The 21,964-nt window shown below is 40.2% G+C and overlaps 1 protein-coding gene across 1 annotated transcript in view; it reads left to right on the top strand.

Annotated features, from left to right (window-relative positions):
* The window catches only part of LOC118990125 (dynein heavy chain 3, axonemal-like), a gene marked incomplete at its 3' end in the record, with an annotated part of 173,441 nt that overhangs the window by 140,219 nt on the left and 11,258 nt on the right, over positions 1-21,964 (top strand). Inside the window, exons 29-35 of the mRNA XM_037050535.1 lie at positions 12,809-12,917; positions 13,161-13,274; positions 14,006-14,182; positions 16,360-16,451; positions 18,236-18,455; positions 19,038-19,172; positions 20,727-20,838. Of these exons, the coding sequence (XP_036906430.1) occupies positions 12,809-12,917; positions 13,161-13,274; positions 14,006-14,182; positions 16,360-16,451; positions 18,236-18,455; positions 19,038-19,172; positions 20,727-20,838 (959 nt within the window). The remainder of the gene's footprint in view (positions 1-12,808; positions 12,918-13,160; positions 13,275-14,005; positions 14,183-16,359; positions 16,452-18,235; positions 18,456-19,037; positions 19,173-20,726; positions 20,839-21,964) is intronic.

Raw genomic sequence — 21,964 nt, 5'->3', positions numbered from 1 at the left:
CAGTCTATTCTGTGATTCTATGTCTCTGGTTCTGTTTTGCTCATTAGTTTTTTTTGTTCATTAGGTTTCTCTTATAAGTGAGATCATATGGTATTTGCCCTTCACCAGCTGGCTTATTTCACTTAGCATAATGCTCTCCATGCTGTTGTGAAGGGTTGGAGTTCCTTCTTTCTTTCTTCTGCATAGTATTCCATTGTGTAAACGTACCATAGTTTTTTAATCCATTCATTTATTGATGGTCAATTAGGTTGCTTCCAGCATTTGGCTATTGTAAAGTGTACTGCTGTGAACTTTGGGGAGCATAGGTTCTTTGAATTGGTGTTTCAGGATTCATAGAGTATAATCCCTGCAGTGGAATTGCCAGGTAAAAAGGTAGTTTCATTTTTAGTTTTCCAAGGAAATGCCATACTGTTTTCCACAGTGGCTGCACCAGTCTTCACTCCCACCAACAGTACTAGGGTTCCCTTTTTTCCACAACCTTGGCAGTACTTGTTTGTTAATTAGTTAATGATGGCCATTGTGACTGGTGTGAAATGGTATCTGAATGTGGTTTTAATTTGCATCTCTGATGGCTAGTGATGTTGAGCATCTTTTCATATGCCTATGGGCCCTTTGTATGTCCTCCTTGGAGAAGTGTCTATTTAGGTCCTTTGCCCATTTTTTAATTGGGTTGTTTGTCTTTCTGGTATTGAGTCATATGAGTCCTTTTTTATATGTTGGACATTAAACCCTTGTCCAATGTATCATTGGAAAATATGTTTTCCCTTACAGCTGATTTTGTTTGCTTTTTGATGATGTTTTCTTTAGCCATGCAGAAGCTTTTTAATTTGATGTAGTCCCATTTGTTTCTTTATTTCCCTTGCCCTAGGAGATATATTGCTGCAAAAATATTGCTGCATGAGATATCTGGAATTTTACTTTCTATGTATTCCACTAGGATTTTGTGATATCAGGACTTATATCTAAGTCTTTAATCCTATTTGAATTTATCCTGGTGTATGGTGTGAGTTGGTAGTCTAGTTTCTTTCTTTCTTTCTTTCTTTCTTTCTTTCTTTCTTTCTTTCTTTCTTTCTTTCTCTTTCTCTCTCCTTTTCTCTCTCTCTCTCTCTTTCTTTCTTTCTTTCTTGTACCAGTATAGTTCTCCCAACACCATTTATTGAAGAGATTATTTTTACTCCATTGTATGCTTATGCCCCCTTTGTCAAATACTAATTGGCCAGACACATGGATTTATTTCCAGGATCTCTATTCTGTTCCATTGATCTGTGTGTCTGTTTTTATGTTAGTACCCGACTGTTTGTATTACAGTGGACTTGTAGTGTAGTTTGATATCAGGTATTGCAATCCCTCCAACTTTGTTCTTCTCAAGATTGCTGAGGCTCTTTTTTTGTTTTGGTTTTGGTTCCATATAAATTTTTGAAGTATGTTTTCTAGATGTGTGAAATATGCCGATTGGTATTTTAATAGGAACTGTGTTGAATCTATAGATTGCTTTGGGTAATATGGACATTTTAATGATGTTAATTCTTCCAATCCATAAATATGACATATGCTTCCAATTTTTGTATATTCTTCCATTTCTTTCTTCAATGTTCTATAATTTTCTCAGTGCAGGTCTTTTACCTCCTTGGTTAAATTTATTCCTAATTACTTTATTTTTTTGTTACTATGGTATATGGTATTTTTTCTTAGTTTCTTTTTCTGATAGTTCATTGTTAGTGTACAAAAATGCCATCAGTTTCTGAATATTGACTTTGTATCCTGCCACTTTACTGAATACACTTAATTAGGTCAAGAAGATTTTTGGTAGAATCTGTAGGGTTTTTCATTTACACTATTATATCATCTGCAAATAATGACAGTTTTACTTCCTTCTTTCCAATTTTGATGCTTTTTATTTCTTTTTCTTGTCTAATCACTGTGGCTAGAACTTCCAGTACTATGTTGAATAAGGCTGGTGAAAATGGACACCCTTGTCTTGTTCCTGACCTTAAGGGAAACACTGGTAGTTTTTTCACATTGAGTATGATGTTGACGATAGGTTTTTCACATTCAACCTTTTTTTATGTTAATGGATGCTCCCTCTGTTCCCTCTTTGCTAAGTGTTTTTATCATAAATGGGTGCTAGATATTATAATATGCTTTTTCAGCATCTATTGATATGATCATGTGATTTTTGTCCTTCATTTTGCTTATACAATGCACTACATTCATTAATTTGCAAATATTGTACCATTCTTGCATCCTTGGAATGAATTCCACTTGATCATGGCATATGATCTTTTTAATGTATTGCCAGATCCAGTTAACCAATGTTTTGTTGAGTATTTTAGCATCTATGTTCATCAGACATATTGGCTTGTAACTTTCTTTCTTTCTTGTGTCTTTACCTGACTTTGGAATTAGGATAATACTAATTATCCTAATAAGTATTAGGCTCTGAGAAAATTTTGGGAGTCTTTCCTTTTCTTAATTTTTTTATAATAGTTTCAGAAAAATACATGTTAGTTCTTTGAATGTTTGGTATAATTTGCCTGTGAAACCATCTGGTCCAGGGCTTTTGTGCATTGGGAGTTTTTTTATTACTGCTTTAAATACTGGTTTTTATAGCTCTATTTAGGTGTTCTGCTTCTACTTGATTGAGTTTTAGAAGATTGTATGTTTTTAGAAATTTGTCCATTTTACCCACTTGTCCAGTTTCTTGGCCTATAGTTGTTTATAGTAATCTCTTGCAGCACTTTGTATTTCTGTGGTATCAGTTATTACATCTCTTTAAGTTCTGATTTTATTTATATGCATTCTCTTTTTTTTATGATGAGTCTGGTTAACAATTTTTTCTTCTTTGTTTACCTTTTCAAAGAATCAGCTCCCAGATTCTTCGATTTTTACTATTTATTTATTTGTTTGTTTGTTTATTTTTAGTCTCTGTGTCATTTAATTCTTTTAAAAATATATTCTATTGATTATGTCATTACAGTTGTCCCATTCCCCCCTCTTTATTCCCCTCCACCCTGCACACCCGCTCAACCTCATTCCCCCCCTTTAGTTCATGTCCATGTGTCACAAGTTCTTTAGCTTATACATTTCCCACACTATTATTGCCTTCCCCCTGTATATTTTCTCCCCACCATCTATGCTACTTATTCTCCTGCACCCTCTCCCCCCTTCTTCTCCCCCCACTCCCCTGTTGCTAACCCTCCATGTGATGTCCATTTCTGTGGCTCCACTCCTGATCTAGCTGTCCTCAGTTTCCTTTTGTTTTAGGTGTGGTTGTTAATAACTATGAGTTTGCTGTCCTTTCACTGTTCATATTTTTATCTTCTTTTTCTTAGATAAGTCCCTTTAACATTTCATATAGTAAGGGCTTGGTGATGATGAATTCATTGAACTTGACCTTATCTGAGAAGCACTTTATCTGCCTTTCCATTCTAAATGAAAGATTTGCTGGATAGAGCAATCTTGGGTGTAGGTCCTTGCCTTTCATGACTTGGAATACTTCTTTCCAGCCCCTTCTTGCCTGTAAGGTCTCTTTTGAGAAATGAGCTGACAGTCTGATGGGAACTCCTTTGTAGGTGACTGTCCTCTTATCTCTTGCTGCTTCTAGAATTCTCTCTTTCATTTTAATCTTGGCTAATGTAATTATGATGTGCCTTGGTGTGTATCTCCTTGGGTCCACCTTCTTTGGGACTCTCTGAGCTTCCTGGACTTCCTGGAACTCTATTTCCTTTGCCAGATCGGGGAAGTTCTTCATTATTTGTTCAAATAAGTTTTCCATTTGTTCCTCTTCCTCTTCCGCTCTGGTACCCCTATAATTCAGATGTTGTAGTGTTTAAAGATGTCCTGGAGGTTCCTAAGCCTCTCATTTTTTTTTGAATTCTTGTTTCTTCATTCTTTTCTGTTTGTTTCTTTTTTCCTTCTGGTCCACTCCCTTGATTTGAGTCCCAGTTTTCTTTCCATCACTATTGGTTCCCTGTGCATTTTGCTTCATTTCACTTAGTGTAGCCTTTATTTTTTTGTCTAATTTTTTGACTAAAATTAACCAGTTCTGTGAGCATCCTCATCACCAGTGTTTTGAACTATGCATCTGATAGATTGGCTCTTTGTCACTTAGAACTACTGGTTCTGGGGCTTTGAGTTTTTCTTGTGCTTGAGCCATAATGTTTTGGTCTGCTCCCACTTGTTATGCATGAGGGGCGGAGCCTTAGGTGTTCACCAGGGCAGGGCAACCCAGGTCGCTGGGTTATCATGCTGTATGTGGGGGCAGGGTCAGAGAGGGAGCAATGGTGTTTGTTCTGCTCTCTCTCAGATTTCAGTCCCCTCTGCTGCTTTCCACAAGCAAATTGGGCCCTTCTGGTGCTGGTTCCCAGGTGGATGAACTTGTGTATGTTCTAGGACCCTCTGGGTCTCTCCAACAAACTCTCCTGTGAGGCTGGGAGCCTCTCTTGGCACCTCAACCTTTAAAAGTTTTCCCAATTGGTGCTTTTAGGCTTTAATTCCCATCACTGGGGCCCTGGGTTGCACAGTCTATCTGACTGTTCATTTTTTGCCTGGTTTATCTGCACGTGAATGTGTGACCTTGGTCAGCCAGCCGCCTTGCCCCCTCACTGGGTCTTCCCATTGCCACCCCACACCAGGGATCTGCCAATCACCACCTGAATGCCTGGGTTGGTCCAGCAGCCACCGCTTTTTTCTGCCACAACCCCTCTCTGCCAGCTGCCAACTGCGCCCCTCTTACCAGTCTGGATGGATGGTTCATTGTTGTCAGACTTCAGTACAGTTCAATTTTCTGTCTGTTTTGGTTGTGCTTTTGTTTCTAAATCCTTGTTGTCCTTAAATTTGATTGTGTGAAGAGGTACAGTATTTCCACCTATGCCTCCATCTTGGCTGGAAGTCCTGTGTCATTTAATTCTTCTGTGATCTTGATTATTTCCTTCCTTCTACTTGGTCTGGGCCTTTTTTGCTTTTGTATTTCTCATTCTTTTAGATTTAGGGTTAGGTTGTGTATTTGATATTTTTCTATCTTTTTTAGGTAGGCCTGTATTGCTATCAACTTCCCTCTCAGGACTGCCTTCACTGTGTTCCATAGGTTTTGGGTTGTTGCATGTTCATTTTCAATTGTTTCCAGGTACTTTTTTATTTCTTTCTTGATCTCATTGCTAACCCACTCATTATTTAATAGCATGTTTTTCAGCCTCCATGTGTTTGAATGTTTTTGAGTCTTTTTCTTGAAGTTTTTTTGTAGTTTCAAGCCATTGTGATCCAAGAAGATGCTTGATATGATTTCAATTTTCTTAAATTTGTTCAGGCTTGGTTTTTGTCCTGTCATGTAGTGTATCTTTGAAAATGATCCACATGCATTTGAAAAGAATGTATATTTTGCTTCTTTGGAATGAAATGTCCTGTAAATATCAATTAGTTCAAATTGATCTAGAATTTTGTTAAATGGGGCAATATCCCTGTTGATTTCTTGTTTGGAAGATCTGTCCATTGTTGACGACAGGAAGTTAAAATCCTCTAAGATGACACTAGCCATCAGAGAGATGCAAATTAAAACTACAACAAGAGCCCTGGCTGGTGTGGCTCAGAGTGCCAACCTGTGAATCATAGGGTCGAGGGTTCGATTTCCAGTCTAGGGCACATGCCTGGGTTGCAAGCCAAGTCCACAGTAGTGGATGTGTGGGAAGCAACCACACATGGATGCTTCTCTCCCTTCCTTCCCCTTTCTAAAAAATAAATAAAATCTTAAGAAAAACCTACAATAAGATACTACTGCACACTGTGAAGAATGGCAATCATAAAAAATTAGCAAACAACAAGTTTTGGACAGCATGTGGAGAAAAGAGAACCCTAGTGTACTGTTGGTGGGAATGCAGACTGGTGCAGCCACTGTGGAAAATAGTATGGAAGTTTCTCAGAAAACTAAAGATGAAACTGCCTTTTGACCCAGCAATTCCACTTCTGGGATTATATACTAAGAACTCTGAAACACTAATACATAAGAACCTATGCACCTCTATGTTCATAGCAGCACAATTTCCAATAGCCAAGTGCTGAAAGCAACCTAAGTGCCCATCAGTAAATAAATGGATCAAAAAACCATGGTACATTTACACAATGGAATACTACACAGCAGAAAGAAAGAAGGCGCTTCTTCCCTTTGCAACAGTGTGGATGGAACTTGACAGCATTATGCTAAGTGAAATAAGCCAGTTGTTGAGGGACCAATACCATATAATCTCACATATAAGTGGAATCTAATCGACAGAATAAACAAGCTAGAAAAATATAACCAGAGCCATTGAAATTAATAACAATATGACAGTAACCAGAGGGGAGGTGGGAGTGGATAATGGGGGAAAGGGTTTTCAGGAACAACTATAAAGGACACACAGATAAAACCAAGGCAGAGCAGAAGCAAGGGAGGGAGGGAGGGATGGCTGGGGTGGGGTGGTGGGGGCTAAGTGCAGAGAACTGTACTTGAACAACAATAAAATAATTTTTATCCTTTAAAATGATTGTATTGCTTTCAATCTCTTTCTTAAAGTTCTCCAGGATTTTCTTTATATATTTTGGCTCTCCTATATTGGGTGCATAAATGTTTACAACAGTTATATCTTCTTGTGGGACTATCTTTTAAGTATTATGTAGTGACCTTCTTTGTCTCTTGTTGTGGCCTTTGTTTTGAAGTCTATTTTGTCTAATATAAGAACTGCTACCCCCGCTGTTTTTCATGTCCATTTGCATGGAATATATTTTTCTACCCCTTCACTTTTAGCCTGTGTGAATCTTTTGCTCTGAGAAGGGCCTCTTTTAGACAGTATATGTGCATGTCATATTTTCTTATCCATTCAGCTACCCTATGTCTTTTGATTGGGCATCTAATCCATCTACATTTAAGGTTATTATTGATAGGCATTTGTTCATTGCAATTTTTCACCCTTTTTATCTGTGTTCCTCTCTCTGTCTCTCTATTTGTTCTTCTTCTGAAAACAGTCCCTTTAGCATCTCTTGCAATGATGATTTAGTGGAGCTGTATTCTTTGAGCCTTTTTTTAGTCTGGAAAGCTCTTTATTTCTCCTATTTTGAATGAAAGCTTTGCTGGATAAAATAGTCTTGGTTACATGACCTTACTTTTCATCACTTAGGTAATTTCATGTCAGTCTCTCTGGCTTGTTGTGTTTCTCTTGATAAATCAGCTGACAGCCTTATCAGAGCTCCCTTATGTGTTACTCGCTGTTTCTCCCTTAATGCCTTTAAGATTCTCTCGGGGACTTCCGCCAAGATGGAGGCATAGGTGGAAACACTGTGCCTTCTCCCACAACCAAGTTTGAATACAACAAAGGTTTGGAGAAACAAAGACACAACCAAAGGACAGAAAATTGAATTATAAGGAAGCCCGATTACATCTAACCGTTCAACGGGGACGGTAAGAGGGGCGGAGCCAGCAGCGAGCAGGGTCAGGCAGGACAGGGCCCCTGACCCAGGTGCGCAGGCAGACGGGAACCAGTTGGGGTGTGGGGCAGACCGCGGGCGCATATTCGCGCACAGTGAGACAGACCACGCAGGCCCCAGGGGGCGAGGGCTGACGGTGGTGGCACACTCAAGTGCAGTGGGACGAAAGGCGTGGCCCCAGTGATGGCAGCAACTGCGGCACCGGTGAGGGCCGTGGCGGCAGGCGGCAGACGGGACACCAGAGTCCCTCTTTGACCCTGCCCCCACATAAACGTCACAACCCAGCTAGACTTAGTTGCCCTGTTCTAGTGAACACTTTAGGGCTCTGATCCTGCTATGGAACAGGCACGAACAACCCGAAAGATGGCGCAAGAAGAACTCAAAGTCACAGAGCCAATAACTCTAAGTGACGGAGAAATTGCCAGCCTCTCAGAAGCACAATTCAGGACACTATCAGGATGCTCACAGAACTGGTAGATTATAGTCACAAATTAGAGGAACAAAGTCACAAATTAGAGGAACATATGAAGGCTAAACTAATTGAAATGAAGGGAGATGCACAGGAAACCAATAGTGATGGAAAGGAAACGGGGACACAAATCAATGGAATGGACCAGAAGGAAGAACAAAACATCCGACCAGAAAGGAATGAAGAAATGAGAATTCAAAAAAATGAGGAGAGGCTTAGGAACCTCCAGGACATCTTTAAACGTTCCAACATCCGGATTATAGGGGTACCAGAAGGGGGAAAGAAACAGCCACGAGTGGAAAACGTATTTGAACAAATAATAAAGGAGAACTTCCCCAGTCTGGCAAAGGAAATAGACTTCCAGGAAATCCAGGAAGCTCAGAGAGTGCCAAAGAAGTTGGACCCAAGAAGGAACACACCAAGGCACATCATAATTACATTAGCCAAGACCAAAATGAAGGAGAGAATCCTAGAAGCAGCAAGGGATAAGGGGACAGTCACCTACAAAGGAGTACCCATCAGACTGTCAGCGGATTTCTCAAAAGAGACCTTACAGGCAAGAAGGGGCTGGAAAGAAGTATTCCAAGTCATGAAATCCAAAGACCTACAGCCAAGATTGCTTTATCCAGCAAAACTTTCATTTAGAATGGAAGGACAGATAAAGTGCTTCTCAGATAAGGTCAAGTTCAAGGAGTTCATCATCACCAAGCCCTTATTATATGAAATGCTAAAGGGACTTATATAAGAAAAAGAAGATGAAAAATATGAACAGTGAAAGGACAGCAAACACACAGTTATTAACAACCACACCTAAAACAAAAGCAAACCAAGAGGACAGCTAGATCAGGAGTGGAACCATAGAAATGAAGAACACATGGAGGGTTAGAAACAGGGGGGTGGGAGGGGGAGAAGGGGGGAGAAGGCACAGAAAATAGCATAGATGGTAGGTAGAAAATAGGGGGAGGGCGAGGATAGTGGGGGAAATATAGAACCTAAAGAACTTGAGTCACGTGGTTATAAACTAAGGGGGGGAGAATGGTGGGGGAGGGAGGGTGCGGGTGGAGGGGAATGAAGGGGGGCAATAGAACAACTGTAATGGTATAATCAATAAAATATATTTAAAAAAAAAGATTCTCTCTTTGTCTTTAAATTTTGCCATTTTTATTGTGATATGTTCTGGAGGGGGCTTCTTTGGGTTCATCTTGATTAGCATCCTCTGTGCTCCTTGACCTTTCATGATGTTTTCCTCATACTGAGTTAGGGAAGTTTTCTGCCATTATTTTTTTCAGAAAGGTTTTATATCCCTTGCTTTTTTTCTTCTTCTTCTAGTATTAATATGATGTGAATATTATTATGTTTCATGTTGTCCCAAAGTCCCCTTATCCTGTCTTCATTCTTTCTGAGTTTTGTTTTGTTTTGTTTTGTTTTGTTGCTCTGGCTGGGTGCTTTTTTCTACCTTGTTCCAACTTGCTGATTCAATTGTTTGCTTCATCTAGCCTGCTTTTGATTCCTTCTAGTGTATTCTTCATTTTAGATATTGTATTCTTCATTTCCACCTGGCTCTTATTCATGGTTTCTATGTTTTTTTTTATTCTGATGTAGCTCACACTAAGTTCCTTGTAGTTCTCACTAAGTTCTTTTAGCATCTTTATAACCATTACTTTAAATTCTATGTCTGATAAATTGCTTGCCTCAATTTAATGTAGCTCTTTTTCTGGGGATTCATTCTTTCCTTTTGAATTGGGGTTTTGCTTTGTCTCCCCAATTTAGGTATATATTTTTGTCCATTTCTGTGTATTAGATTGGCCTGCTTGGACATCTGTCCTCATGGTATAGCATTCTGTGGTAGCAGTCTTGTGGGACTCAGTGATGCAGTCTCCTTGACCTACTATGCTGTTGTACCAGTGCTGACAGAATAAAACAAATCAACATAGAAAACAAAAATCACACCAGCAAAAATCCCCCTCACAACAACAACAATATCGGTGACAAATTAGCAGAGATTAATAAAGGTGGAAAGATAATATGATTATTACAAGAAAGATAAAAATAATATGAGATGACTAAAGGAATACAGTTATTTTGAGAAGCTAGAGGGAGAAGAAATAATAAGAAACAGGAATGAGGTGAAGAAAGGGAAAAATAAATTTAAAAACAAAAATAAAAACATAAGAAAGAAAGTGAAGAAGGCAAATGGAGTAAAAAAAGAAGTCAAATATGAGATCTAAAATTTAAAAAAGATAGTGAACTAATTGGAACAACATTGAAGGTAAAAAAATGTTTTAAAAGCTGTGGGAAAGGGAAAACCATGCAAACAATGAAAAATGAGGTGGAATTAATCTCAGCAGAGTTCAGTGCTTGGCTGTAGGCCTCTCCTTCTAGATTAAACTCTGTCCGTGTCAGACATCTTCCCCATCTACCTCTAGGCAGCCTTTTTAAGAGTGCAAGCAATTTACAGCCTGTGGCTGTCTCCTCTAGGCTTGGCTGCATCTGGGATGGTGATCCTGCTCTGCCCTGCTGGCTTTTCATCAGCACAAGGGCCAGTGATAGGTCATCCAATGTCTGAAAGTACTTCAGGTTCCACCTCCACCTGCCTCTATCTGTGCTCCTGCTGTTAGTCTTGGCCTCACTACTGATCTGTCTATGTCTAAGAGGGCTTCTGGTGTGATCAGGAGGATTGGGCCTCTGGATCTTCCCCTTGGAGGCAGTGTTCAGACTTCAGGGAAGATAATGGGTGTGTTCTCCCACCCCTTTGCCACATGTCTAGGTCTGTCCAAGATTATTTCTAATAATGTATAGTTTCTGATGAATTAGCTGTTTCATGTGAAGAGACAAGCTGTGTCAAAGGGTCAGCTCTTTCCTACCTGGTGCTGATGTCAGCTCTGTATAAGAGCCAAAGCTGGGAAGGGCCCTGAATTCCCCTTGTGTGCCAATGTCATTCTCTACCCAGCTGGTTTCAGTGGAATAGGACCCTGGGAACCAGCAACTTGTTGAGGCTGAGAAAAGTTCAGAAAGTCCCCCCTTGGCATCTCTCTTTCTTTCTTTTTTTTAAAAGATTTTCTTTATTTATTTTTAAAGGGGAAAGGAAGGAGAGAGAGAAAGAAATATCAATGTATGGTTGCCTCTGGTGTGTCCCCTGCCGGGAACTGGCCTGCAACCCAGGCATGTGACCTGACTGGGAATCGAAATGAACCGCACCTCCATCGATCGTATGGTTTGCAGGCCCCCTGCTCAATCCACTGAGCTACACCAGCTAGGGCGGCATCTCTCTTTCTTTCCCCTCAGGGTATGTACCCAGCAGGGGGCAGTTGAGCCTATCCACACTGTTCCACAAGAAGGGGATGGATATGCCTTTTCCTTCCCAGGTGTTTTTACTTTCTGGGGGATGAAGAGGAGGGGTCTGCCTGGCTGCAAAGAATCTCTAGTGCTCAAATCTTACCCACCTAACTCCCAGCCCACTGCCCTTGTAGGAGATGCAGTCCAGAACTCTGTGTTCTGCAAAGCCCCTTGCCTGCTAGCCAAGCCAGGCATGGCCCAGCAAACCACTTGTGCAACTCTCTGACTCCAAGCCCAGCTTAATTCAGTGAGAATGTACTGCACTTTCAATCTGGTCTCTTTGCTGAATGAGCAGCTATGTGCAGGGTCTTTGCTTAGCCCCCTTTTAGCTCTTTTTTTTTTAAAAAAAAGACCCTATGTGTTACTCAGTACTGCAGTACTGAGTCCCTCTCTGGTTCTCTGCATATACCCGCTCCCAAAAAAGCAAATGTCTCACTGTCATGGCTGGTTACAGCCTTCTGGTGCCTCTGACAGACTCAGGTACAGCAATCTGATTGCTTTAGAATTCTCCAGGTTGGTGCTGCCATTATGGACATGCTGCTTGCTGTGTGTGTGTAGCCTGGGTCTCTTGGACTTTATATATCCTTCCAAGTCTCTCCCAATTAGAGTTGGGAATCCCTGAGCAGGACTAGAGCCTCCTGCTCTGAGACAGCACGGAGCTCCTACCCTGCAATTTCTGTCTGTTTTTTCTGCTGCTGCAGGTGCCACACATAAGATATTTCCCTTCAACTTGTAACATCTCTTTACTGAATGGATGGTATGTAGTATTTTCTGTACTCCTTGGCTTCAGAACTACATGTCAGCTAAAATTCTGTTGATCCTTAGGGTTAATCGTCGGAAGATCAGCTGGAGATCCGAGTTGGGGGCAAGAGCAAGTGGACTCAGCTTCTACCTACTTGTCTGCTATCTTTAGCCTTCTCATTTATTCCATTCATTATTCAACAGCTGTCTATTGAATCTTCCTGTGCACTAGCATGACCTCCAGGAATCCTCAATCTAATGTGGTGGGGAGATACTCAGATGATTACAAGACAGTGTATTAAATGAAATTATAGAAGCTTGTGCAGGGGGCTGTGGAATCACAATTAACATATGATTTATTTCTAACATTTACTTTGTCCCTACACTGTATGCCAGGAACTGTTAATTTGATGAGGGAATAGAACTAAATTAAATTTAAGTCCTGAACTCAGAGTTCCTAATCTAGTGTGAGAAATATAGTTACTTTCACCATTCCATTAGCAGTGTTGGTGTTTGGAATATGGAGTTTATGAGAATTTTTATTTGATTCATTTATATCTGTATGTATTCATTTATTCATGCAATCATTCAAACAAATGCTTATGGGTGCCACTCATGCACAGAGCACTCTACCAGGCTCTGAGGTTGCATTGCTAAGTGAAACAGAGTTCTTCACAATGGTGGTCATATAATCAGGGAAAATGTTTAAACTATTTGTATGAGTCAAAACAAAATAAACTAAAAACCAGTTTGTCTCCTGTGTCTTAAGACTCAGACTCAGACACTGAATTTTTATTTTCTTCCTCTTAGGACCCTGATGGGGGCTTTGAAGCTGAATCTTGGGGGAGCTCCAGAAGGTCCAGCTGGGACAGGCAAGACAGAAACCACCAAAGATCTGGCCAAAGCTTTGGCCAAGCAGGTAGGAAAATGCTGTCCATCCCTACCTTTTCCTCCTGTTCCTCTCTAGACCCCCATCCCACTCTAGACCCCTGTCCAGGAAAGCTGGCATGAAGTTTAAGATGGTTTAGTATAACAGGCAGAATGGATCCCAGCTCCTCATATGGAATGGGAAGTAAGGAGCCCCACACCTGTTTCATGCTGCAGAATAATTCAGATGTGTGGAACCTGTCCTGAATGGTGCCCATATTATCCCTCTCTCTAGTGTGTAGTCTTCAACTGCTCAGATGGTCTGGATTACAAAGCCATGGGGAAGTTCTTCAAAGGCTTGGCCCAGGCTGGAGCATGGGCCTGCTTTGATGAATTCAACAGGATTGAGGTAATGCTGCTACTGGAGTACAGAGGGATTGGATATGCAGAGGCTTTTTTCTGGGTTCTCAGCTCCTCACTGGCAGTGTCATATGTACCTTCTGTAGTCTCTTGTACAGAGTAGGTACTCAATGAACTAAACAAAAACATCCCCAACAATATAAAATGCCTGTTTTATACACATATGCATCCTCATCATAGTCAATACTTCACTAGCTAACTCAATAATTTATTGAGCAGCTGATGTATCAGATACATTGCATGTGTTTATGATACAAAAATGTTTTTTCCCTCTAGGCTCTTACAATCTAGTGAAGGGAAATAAAAATGTAAATGAAACAAACAATATGATAGATATCTACAACAGTGGCACAAAATAGGCTTCACAGAAGAGGGGTGATTAATTCTATTTGGGTGGGGAATTGAGATCAGGACATATAAACTTGCAATTTGAACAAAAAATGCTGTTCAAATATATACTATGGGTGAAGCATTATGCTGGGAGAAAGACAAAATACTATGAAACACACACACACACACACGCGCGCGCGTGCACACACACACACACACACACACTCTTTTTCTTTACCAAAACTCCACTCATGCTTCTAATTTCTAGTGCAAAGGTCTGTTTCTTGAGTGACTGGGTTCTATTTCTGCTAAGTGAAGGGGTCTCTGGAAGAGTGGGGTGGGTGCCCATCAGAAGCAGAAGCTTACATCAGCCAGCCATTCTCACCCTAGGTAGAAGTGCTTTCTGTGGTGGCTCAGCAGATTCTTAGCATTCAACAAGCTATTATCCGGAAGCTAAAGACATTCATCTTTGAAGGCACTGAGCTGTTGCTGAATCCAACCTGTGCTGTCTTCATCACCATGAACCCTGGCTATGCTGGCAGGGCTGAGCTGCCAGATAACCTCAAGGTAAACATCAGCATGAATGAATGCTGGGTGTACTTATGGTATAGAAACCTCTGGGAGCACTGAGGGTTTCCGAGAAGCCAGATAATGGGACCAGGTGACATTCAGCTGTGGTAATAGTGGAGTGTTGATGGAAGTGAGATGGTATTTGCCCCTAGAACAAAATTTCTTCCTCTCTCATGGGAGTTAGGGTGGGGGGAAGGAAAGAGGTGAGGAGAGATATACATAATAACCAATGGCAAGTAGGAAATAATGTGCATTAGAACAAGGGTCACTATTTCTATTGCCTTCAGGGATCAGACACGTAATATAAATGAAAGAAGCCATTTGGGCACTGTGGGGACTGATGAATGCCCCATCTAGAGGCAGAAGCCCATGTTTAGCCCAGCCAGGCAGAAATTGTCAAATCATCTCATTTTTTAGGAAAAAACAGAAATTTTGATTTTTACATAAATCTGATTTTTTGATGCTGGGTCAATGTAAGAAAATAATCGCTGCAAGTCAGACAAAATATATCTACTTATAAGAGAGCATTGAAGTTGGATACAGAGAACTCTAGTAAACCTAAGCTGGAGCTCCCCTTTATTACTAAGCTAGTTAATGGACACCTAAACAGTATCCATACCAAAGCAGCCTGTCCCAACCAGCTAGAGAGATGGCAAGAGAACATGCTCGTCCCCTATACCTTCTGATGAGCTGGCCTGAGCTACAGCCATGGCAATAACCATTGACCCTGCTGCTAGTGGGATAAGAAAATGCCTCTGAAGGAGAAGAAAGAGCCAACCAGGCCATCTGGAAGTGAATAGACTCTGGATGACCTTAGCATGCCTCTCTCATGGAAGGAAAAAATTCCAAAGTATAAGATGGCTGGGTCTCCTCCTGTGGGAAGAGCACCTAATACTATAGCTGCAAGAAAAGAGCTACTGGGGGGCAACTTCTGGGTCTGCTTTTTCATTGATTTTGTCCTAAATTATTATTTCATCTCCTTGAGTAGAAGACATAAGAGAAACCCAGACAAAGCCACACTGACTGACTTTAGCACAGTAAGTTCTCATTTAATGTCATTGATAGATTCTGTGACTTTAAGTGAAATGACATAATAACAAAACTAATTTTTCCATAAGGGTAATTGATATAAATAAGTTAATTTTCTATAGCATCTTATCAATGCTATAATGAAATAACACATTGAACAAAACAATGTTATTCGAGGACCTGCTGTACATGATACTCCACCTGAGAGAAATGCATTTTGATTAGTGCCCTAGAATCTTGTTCAGACCCACCATCCTTCTTCTTCCCTCAAATGGAGATGAGTCAGAGAGGTTCTTAAGTGGTTCCTTCCCTCTATGTGAACATAGGCCAGTGAGAACCAAGGTAGAATTTGGACTCACATTTCTGATTTTTTCTACCCAGTTGTAACTGCCCTCTGCACCCCTCTCAGCCAACAGCCATGTTAGATCTGCACGAGAAACTTCCATGATGTGGAGTAATATAGTGGAAAGCACCAGGGGTTGGTATCAGGAAGCCAGGGTTTCAGTCTTGGCTCTAGCCCTGACTACATGAATCAGGCAAGTCATTTCTCTTAAAAGTTCTAAAGTAATAATAACAACAGCTGATGTTTATTGAGCACTCGCTATGTGCTACATGCTTTTCTAAGTATCTCACTTATGTGGCATCATTTCTTCTCATGATAACTATGAAGAGGGTACAATTGTTAGCCCATTTAGAGACAAAAGAACTGAGGTCTACCAGAGTTATATAACCTGTAACAGAACAAAGACTCAAATCCAGGCCTCTCTTGCTTCAGGAGTCTTCTGATACATACAGGTCCTACATTCCTAAATGACTCCTGCTAGAAATCTCCAAAAGTTGAATGGTGCTCATTTGGCTCAGGAGAATGAGGTGTTGTTAGGACACCAGCACCTAGGGCCTCTGAACACTGTGGAAGGTCCCAGTGTGACATCATGCACCTAGACAGGGCCCATGGAGAGGTCAATGGAGCAAGGAACCTATCCAGTGAAGACAGTTCCTCTGCATTGGCTTGTCCTCCTCCCACCTTTCCTTGTTTTTCAACAGCATGGCTTTGATGATCATGCTATTTCTCTTCACCTCTGCAGATGTGCCTCCACATTGCTTACTGTATGCTTTCAGGTTCTCAATGGGTGATTCTTTTCCAGGCCTTGTTCCGGACAGTGGCCATGATGGTACCAGACTATGCCCTCATTGGAGAAATATCTCTCTACTCCATGGGGTTTATGGATTCCAGGAGGTATGTTACATTGGTTTTCCAGGGGGTCCTAAAGCTCCCCAAAGAGTACCTTTGTGAGGTGATTAAAGATGGGTTGTCCATTGGAAAAGAGAAATTAGGAAAAAGGCTTCTGTTTACATGTTGATGTAAAAGCACCTAGCCCTGGTCTTGGTCCTGACCTCACCCCTGACTGGAAAATGACTCAGATGCCCAAGAAAAGGCTACCACTTTCATTATGTACACCTATTATTGACTTCTGTTAAAGAAAGCAGCTACTCACTTGTTCCCTATTCCTCCCTGCAACATTTGTGCATGTGTGCAGCAAACACATGCACAAACACATTCCTAAATGGCTTAAGGCAACGCTGAAAAACATGAAATTATTTGAAGATTCAAGGGGAAATTTTAATATAATTTAGAATTAATATTGTTATCAGTATAACATTTATTTACTTTAACCACTGGGTATCTCTCATTTCAGTATTACCCAGTTTTCTAAGACACACACGCACATAGACACATCAGTGCCTTTATCACATGCACCTAGAATTATAAATATCATTGTGAAATTCCTCTAATGACCTACTTCACATTTTACATTTATCTTTTTTACATTGTCCTGGCCATAATCAATCAATTTTTTTCTACCACAGAGGTCTTCGAAGGCCCAGTGTCTGACCTGGCTATTCTCACTTTCAGTCCAAGGGGCTGTGTGCAGACATTCTGAACAGCATGTGCTACCCTTTCTAGGCCAAGAGACTTCTTCAGTCACATGAAGTGTGATTTATTTTTGCTGTAAGAAATCCAGATTATATTTTTTGCCCATTCAATTTATTTATTTTATACAATTATCAAATTTTTGTTGAACCACCTGTCTTATTTCCAGCCTGTGCAGGACAAAGTCTTTGCATTTAAAGTAAATCGGTGTTGTAGAGGGGATTCATCACAAAGAGGATGTACATAAGCATATTACTTAGGGCAACCCTGACCCCTAAATTTCATTGCCTTACCATAGAAAAGTTTATTTTTCACTCTCTAGAAAATCCAAATGGGTGTTTGTGATTAGGGACAGTTCTTCCCCAAGAGAAGGTACCCAGTTCCTTATATGTCACTGTTACAACACACGAGTGTGAAGAATCCCACAGAGGGAGTTTCTATGGGCCAGCCCTGGAAGTGGCATACTCCCCTCTCATTCACATGCCACTAGCTAGGACTCAGTGGTATGACCACCCTAACTGCATGGGAGGCTAGGATATGTGATCCAGCAGTGTGCCCAGAAGAGTAAGAAATGGTAGTACATGTGAGTATATATGTGTTGGGTGCTGACTATATTAAAGTTTGAATTGGTTTTTAAATTTAAAAAGTAAAACACGGGCATTGAAAAATTGTAATGTTACAGAAGTTTAAAAACGTGAGTTTCACATCAGCAACCCTTAGTTTCACTGTCCAGTAATTAACAATAACATTATTAATAGTTTGATGTATTCTTCCCAAATGTGTGTGTGCATGTGTCTCTCTTTGTGTGTACATATACATTCATATAAACATGTAAAAGTATATATACATATAATTTCTCATACCATATGTTATACATCTTTGCATGTGCTTGGTTTTTTTTTTTCATCCTAACTTTGAGGGTTATAATGCTTCTTTGCTCAAGGCAACTCTATTAGAAGGCCTTCAAATGATAGAGCTTCTTCAAGTCCATGGGCAAGCCTGGTTTTTGAAGGGGCAGGACACAAGGATGTGGGGAATATGTGCTGGTCCTCTCTGGGAATATGCAAATATATGTATTTACCTCCCAGTCTCGCCCAGAAGATTGTGGCAACCTACCGCTTGTGCTCTGAGCAGCTCTCTTCTCAGCATCATTATGACTATGGCATGCGCGCTGTCAAGTCTGTGCTCACTGCTGCTGGCAACCTCAAGCTCAAATACCCAGAGGAGAATGAGAGTGTCCTGCTGCTGCGGGCCTTGATTGACATCAACCTGGCTAAGTTCTTGGCTCAAGATGTCCCTCTTTTTCAGGTGTGCAGTGGGACTGGATCTGGGATTCACCTTCTGAAGGTGAAATGTTTCCTTCTTTGGTACCCCCTCCACACCCTGTCCATCTCCTGACAGCCAGTATCCCTGTTATGAGATACTGTAACCCAAATGTTAAATAATGGTGATAGCAATTTCTCTGTCTAGTTCCCATTTTAATAAAGATAGTTTCACTGATAAAATAATATTTGCTATTAGGCATGGGTAATTGCTTCTATCAAATTTAATTAGTTTACTTTTATAATTAGTTTAATGTTCATCTACCAGGTTGTAAGCACCATAAAGACAGAAATCAGATGACTTTCTTGTTCATTCCTAATACATCTCCACTCATTAGTGGAAGACAGCATAGGGTCATTCAATATTTGCTGACTTTTAAAATTATTTTGGAGGAAAATCATGTTGAACAGATAGTGTCAGAATTTCTACTTGTGGATGAGTTTTGGTACAGGAAAAATGAGGTTTGGAATTTTTCAAAGATTTTTGTATATCTCATTTCAGGACAATGTAGAGGTCACACAGCTAATAATTCATCCTTTCTACCTTCTCTCAAATTCTGGTTATCAGGGAATTATATCAGATCTGTTCCCTGGAGTTGTTCTTCCAAAGTCAGATTATGAAGTTTTTATGGAAGTGCTGAATGAAAACATCAGAAAGATGAAACTCCAGCCAGTACCTTGGTTTATAGGGAAAATTATCCAGGTTGGTTCATTGGGCTTACATGGGCAGATACCTATTTTACTCTTCACTAAACTCAGGAATTAAAAAGAATTGTGGCATATGGGTATTATGACAGCAATCAGAAGTGCCTGAAGGGAGGTCGAGGGAGACATGAAATCACCTTAATTTTTTTATGCCTCGTTTCATTTCCAAGTTGAAGTTTAAAATCCAATATTTTTCCTGTAATCATCTTCCTTGGGGTTTCCTTTCTTTAAAAAAAACTGGGGGTCTTCCCTTTTGGGCACTGGACTCTGAATTAGTCAGAATTGTCTCAGAACCCAGTGATAGAAACCCGACTCAAACTGCCATAATCAACAAAAAGGAATTTATTCACTTACCTAACCTGTATAGAATAAAAATATGTTGGTGTCAGGCACAGCAGGATCCAGATTTTTACATAACACCATCTGGACTCTGTCTTCTTTTCTGGGCTCTCTCTGCATTAAAACTCCATTCTTCATTAGGCCCCCAGCAGCCTCAGGCTGAGACAGTAAAAGGTTCAGTGGGGGAAAGCATCACTCTCCAAGTGGCCTCAGCATAAATCTCAGGATTAGCTGTGAAAGATGCTAATAGTCATATGATCATCCCTGAGCCAATGACAGAGAAGGTCACTTGTATTTTAGAGTGGGGCCTGGCTCAGAAAATACATTTCATCTTCTGAGAGTTCCAATCAAGTTGGAACAGCATTTAGGCCTCAACACAGGACATTTCCAATGGAAATGTAATTTGTTAAAATTATCACTATTTCCTTTTCCTACAAAGAACACAGACTGATGGCTTCAAGAGGGGAGGAGGGATTGGAGGACTGGGTGAAAAAGGTGAAGGGACTGAAAAGTACAGACTTGCAGTTACAAAATAGTCACGGGAATGTAAAGTACAGCAAAGGAAATAGTCAATAATATTGTGATAACTATATATGGTGCCAGGTGGGTACTGGAAATATCAGGGGGAACATTTTGTAAAGTATTTGATTGTCTAACCACTATGTTGTGCACATGAAACTAACACAAAATGATATTGCATGTAAACTACAATTGCAAATATATTATATAAAAGTAAAAAATATAAAATGAATCAATTAAAAAATAAACAAAAAAGCAAATGGAAATGGTGTAATGAAAAGATTGTGGGCACTACAGTCAGAATCTTTGTTCAAATCCTTGATCTGCCACTGATGAGCTCAGGCAAGTAACTTAACTTCTCCAGAGTTTGTTATTTCCACCGTTAAAAGGTGATTAATGACACCTGAATGGATTAAATAAAATAGGTAAGTCCCTTGATGCATTTGATGCTTAGCACATAGACAGGTGCAGAGTAAATAGTAGTTCCAATCTCTTAAGCAATCTGAGACACACACATATATTTATTCATCCAAAAGGCATTTAAACAGTATATCATAGAAAAGACTATGGTTCAACAGAGGTGGATGTGACTGTGGAAATCCCATTTGACCCCTCATTCTTCATTGACTTCTGACTAATTTGTAATCCTGGAAGGTTAATAATGATTGACTTCTTATATGATGTCTCCTGTCAGATCTATGAGATGATGCTGGTAAGACATGGCTTCATGATTGTTGGAGACCCCATGGGTGGCAAGACCTGTGCTTATAAAGTATTGGCTGCAGCTCTGGATGATTTAAAAAAAGGTAAAGCTCACAGCCCCAGCTTCCAGGGAGACTGGGACTCCTCAGTTAATTGGCCGGCTCCATGGTGATAACATCAGGCTGGGTTTTGTTGTTGGTTTTTTTGTTTGTTTGTTTTTGTCTTTATTTTTGATTTGCAAGCCCTGGATTGTAATGTCAGAGCCAGAAACAGAACCTGGCACACAGAAGTTTGCAAGCAAAAAAATAAAGGGGCGGAAGGAGCTTTCAATGGGATTCTATCTACACATCATTAAGGCTGGAGGAACTTTCTCAATTGGTGAAGAGTTGGCTTCTCCGGAGGTCTCCTGGTGAGAGAAATTCTGCCACTGCCCTAAACAGAATTATTCTAAAAGCAAATCATTGCATGTTTTTTTTCTCCCGTTCTTCTCTTCCTTTTAACATCGAGGATAAGACCTCAGACTTTAGAATCAGACTCAGACTTTGGGCAAATGACTAAACCTCTTTTAGCCTATTTTTTAGCTGCAAATGGAATTACTGGGAGGATTATGTGAAATTATGCAGGTAACTAACCAAGCATAATTTCCAACAATGGAAACTATGTTTATTGCCAAAGAAATTTTTTTTTGGGGGGGGTTGTTTGTTTTTAAAATAAACCTGTGGTTTTGAAAGCAGTGCTTGTTGGCTATCCTTACACAATGCCTTCCAGTACTTTAACAATTTTTTTCCTAATAATATAGGATAATTGAATTGCTGTTCAATTTTTGAGGTTTTTGGTTTGGGAACTGACTTGGCATTCATTACTAATTTGGTCATTCCAAACATCAGTAGTTTTAAGATTTGAATATAGTTTAGGAAACTAAATGAAGAGAAAGAAGGCAACCTCATCTCTGCTTTGGGATTCTCCAGAAATGGTGTTTAGACATGCCAACTATTCCTTACTTTGAAGGATCATGTAAAAGTATGGTTATTTTCTGTGAATAAATACATACCACTGTGTCATCCTTTAGGCTGGACATTCCAGTTGGGACCTGGTACTCCCACAGTGTGCATATCTCAGGGGACATCTACTGAGCAGCTAATGAAGAGGTTTCAGGGCTAAAGAAAAGTGGCATCATCTTCCAAAATCTTTTACCCATCAGCTATTTCTTCATCTCAAGTCAAAACAAGG

Source organism: Sturnira hondurensis, unplaced genomic scaffold, assembly GCF_014824575.4.
Source record: "Sturnira hondurensis isolate 20B ecotype Veracruz unplaced genomic scaffold, ASM1482457v3 Scaffold0006805, whole genome shotgun sequence".
NCBI lineage: Eukaryota > Metazoa > Chordata > Mammalia > Chiroptera > Phyllostomidae > Sturnira > Sturnira hondurensis.
The sequence above is the reverse complement of the archived record's forward strand: the minus strand, read 5'-3'. Positions and strand labels throughout refer to the sequence as shown.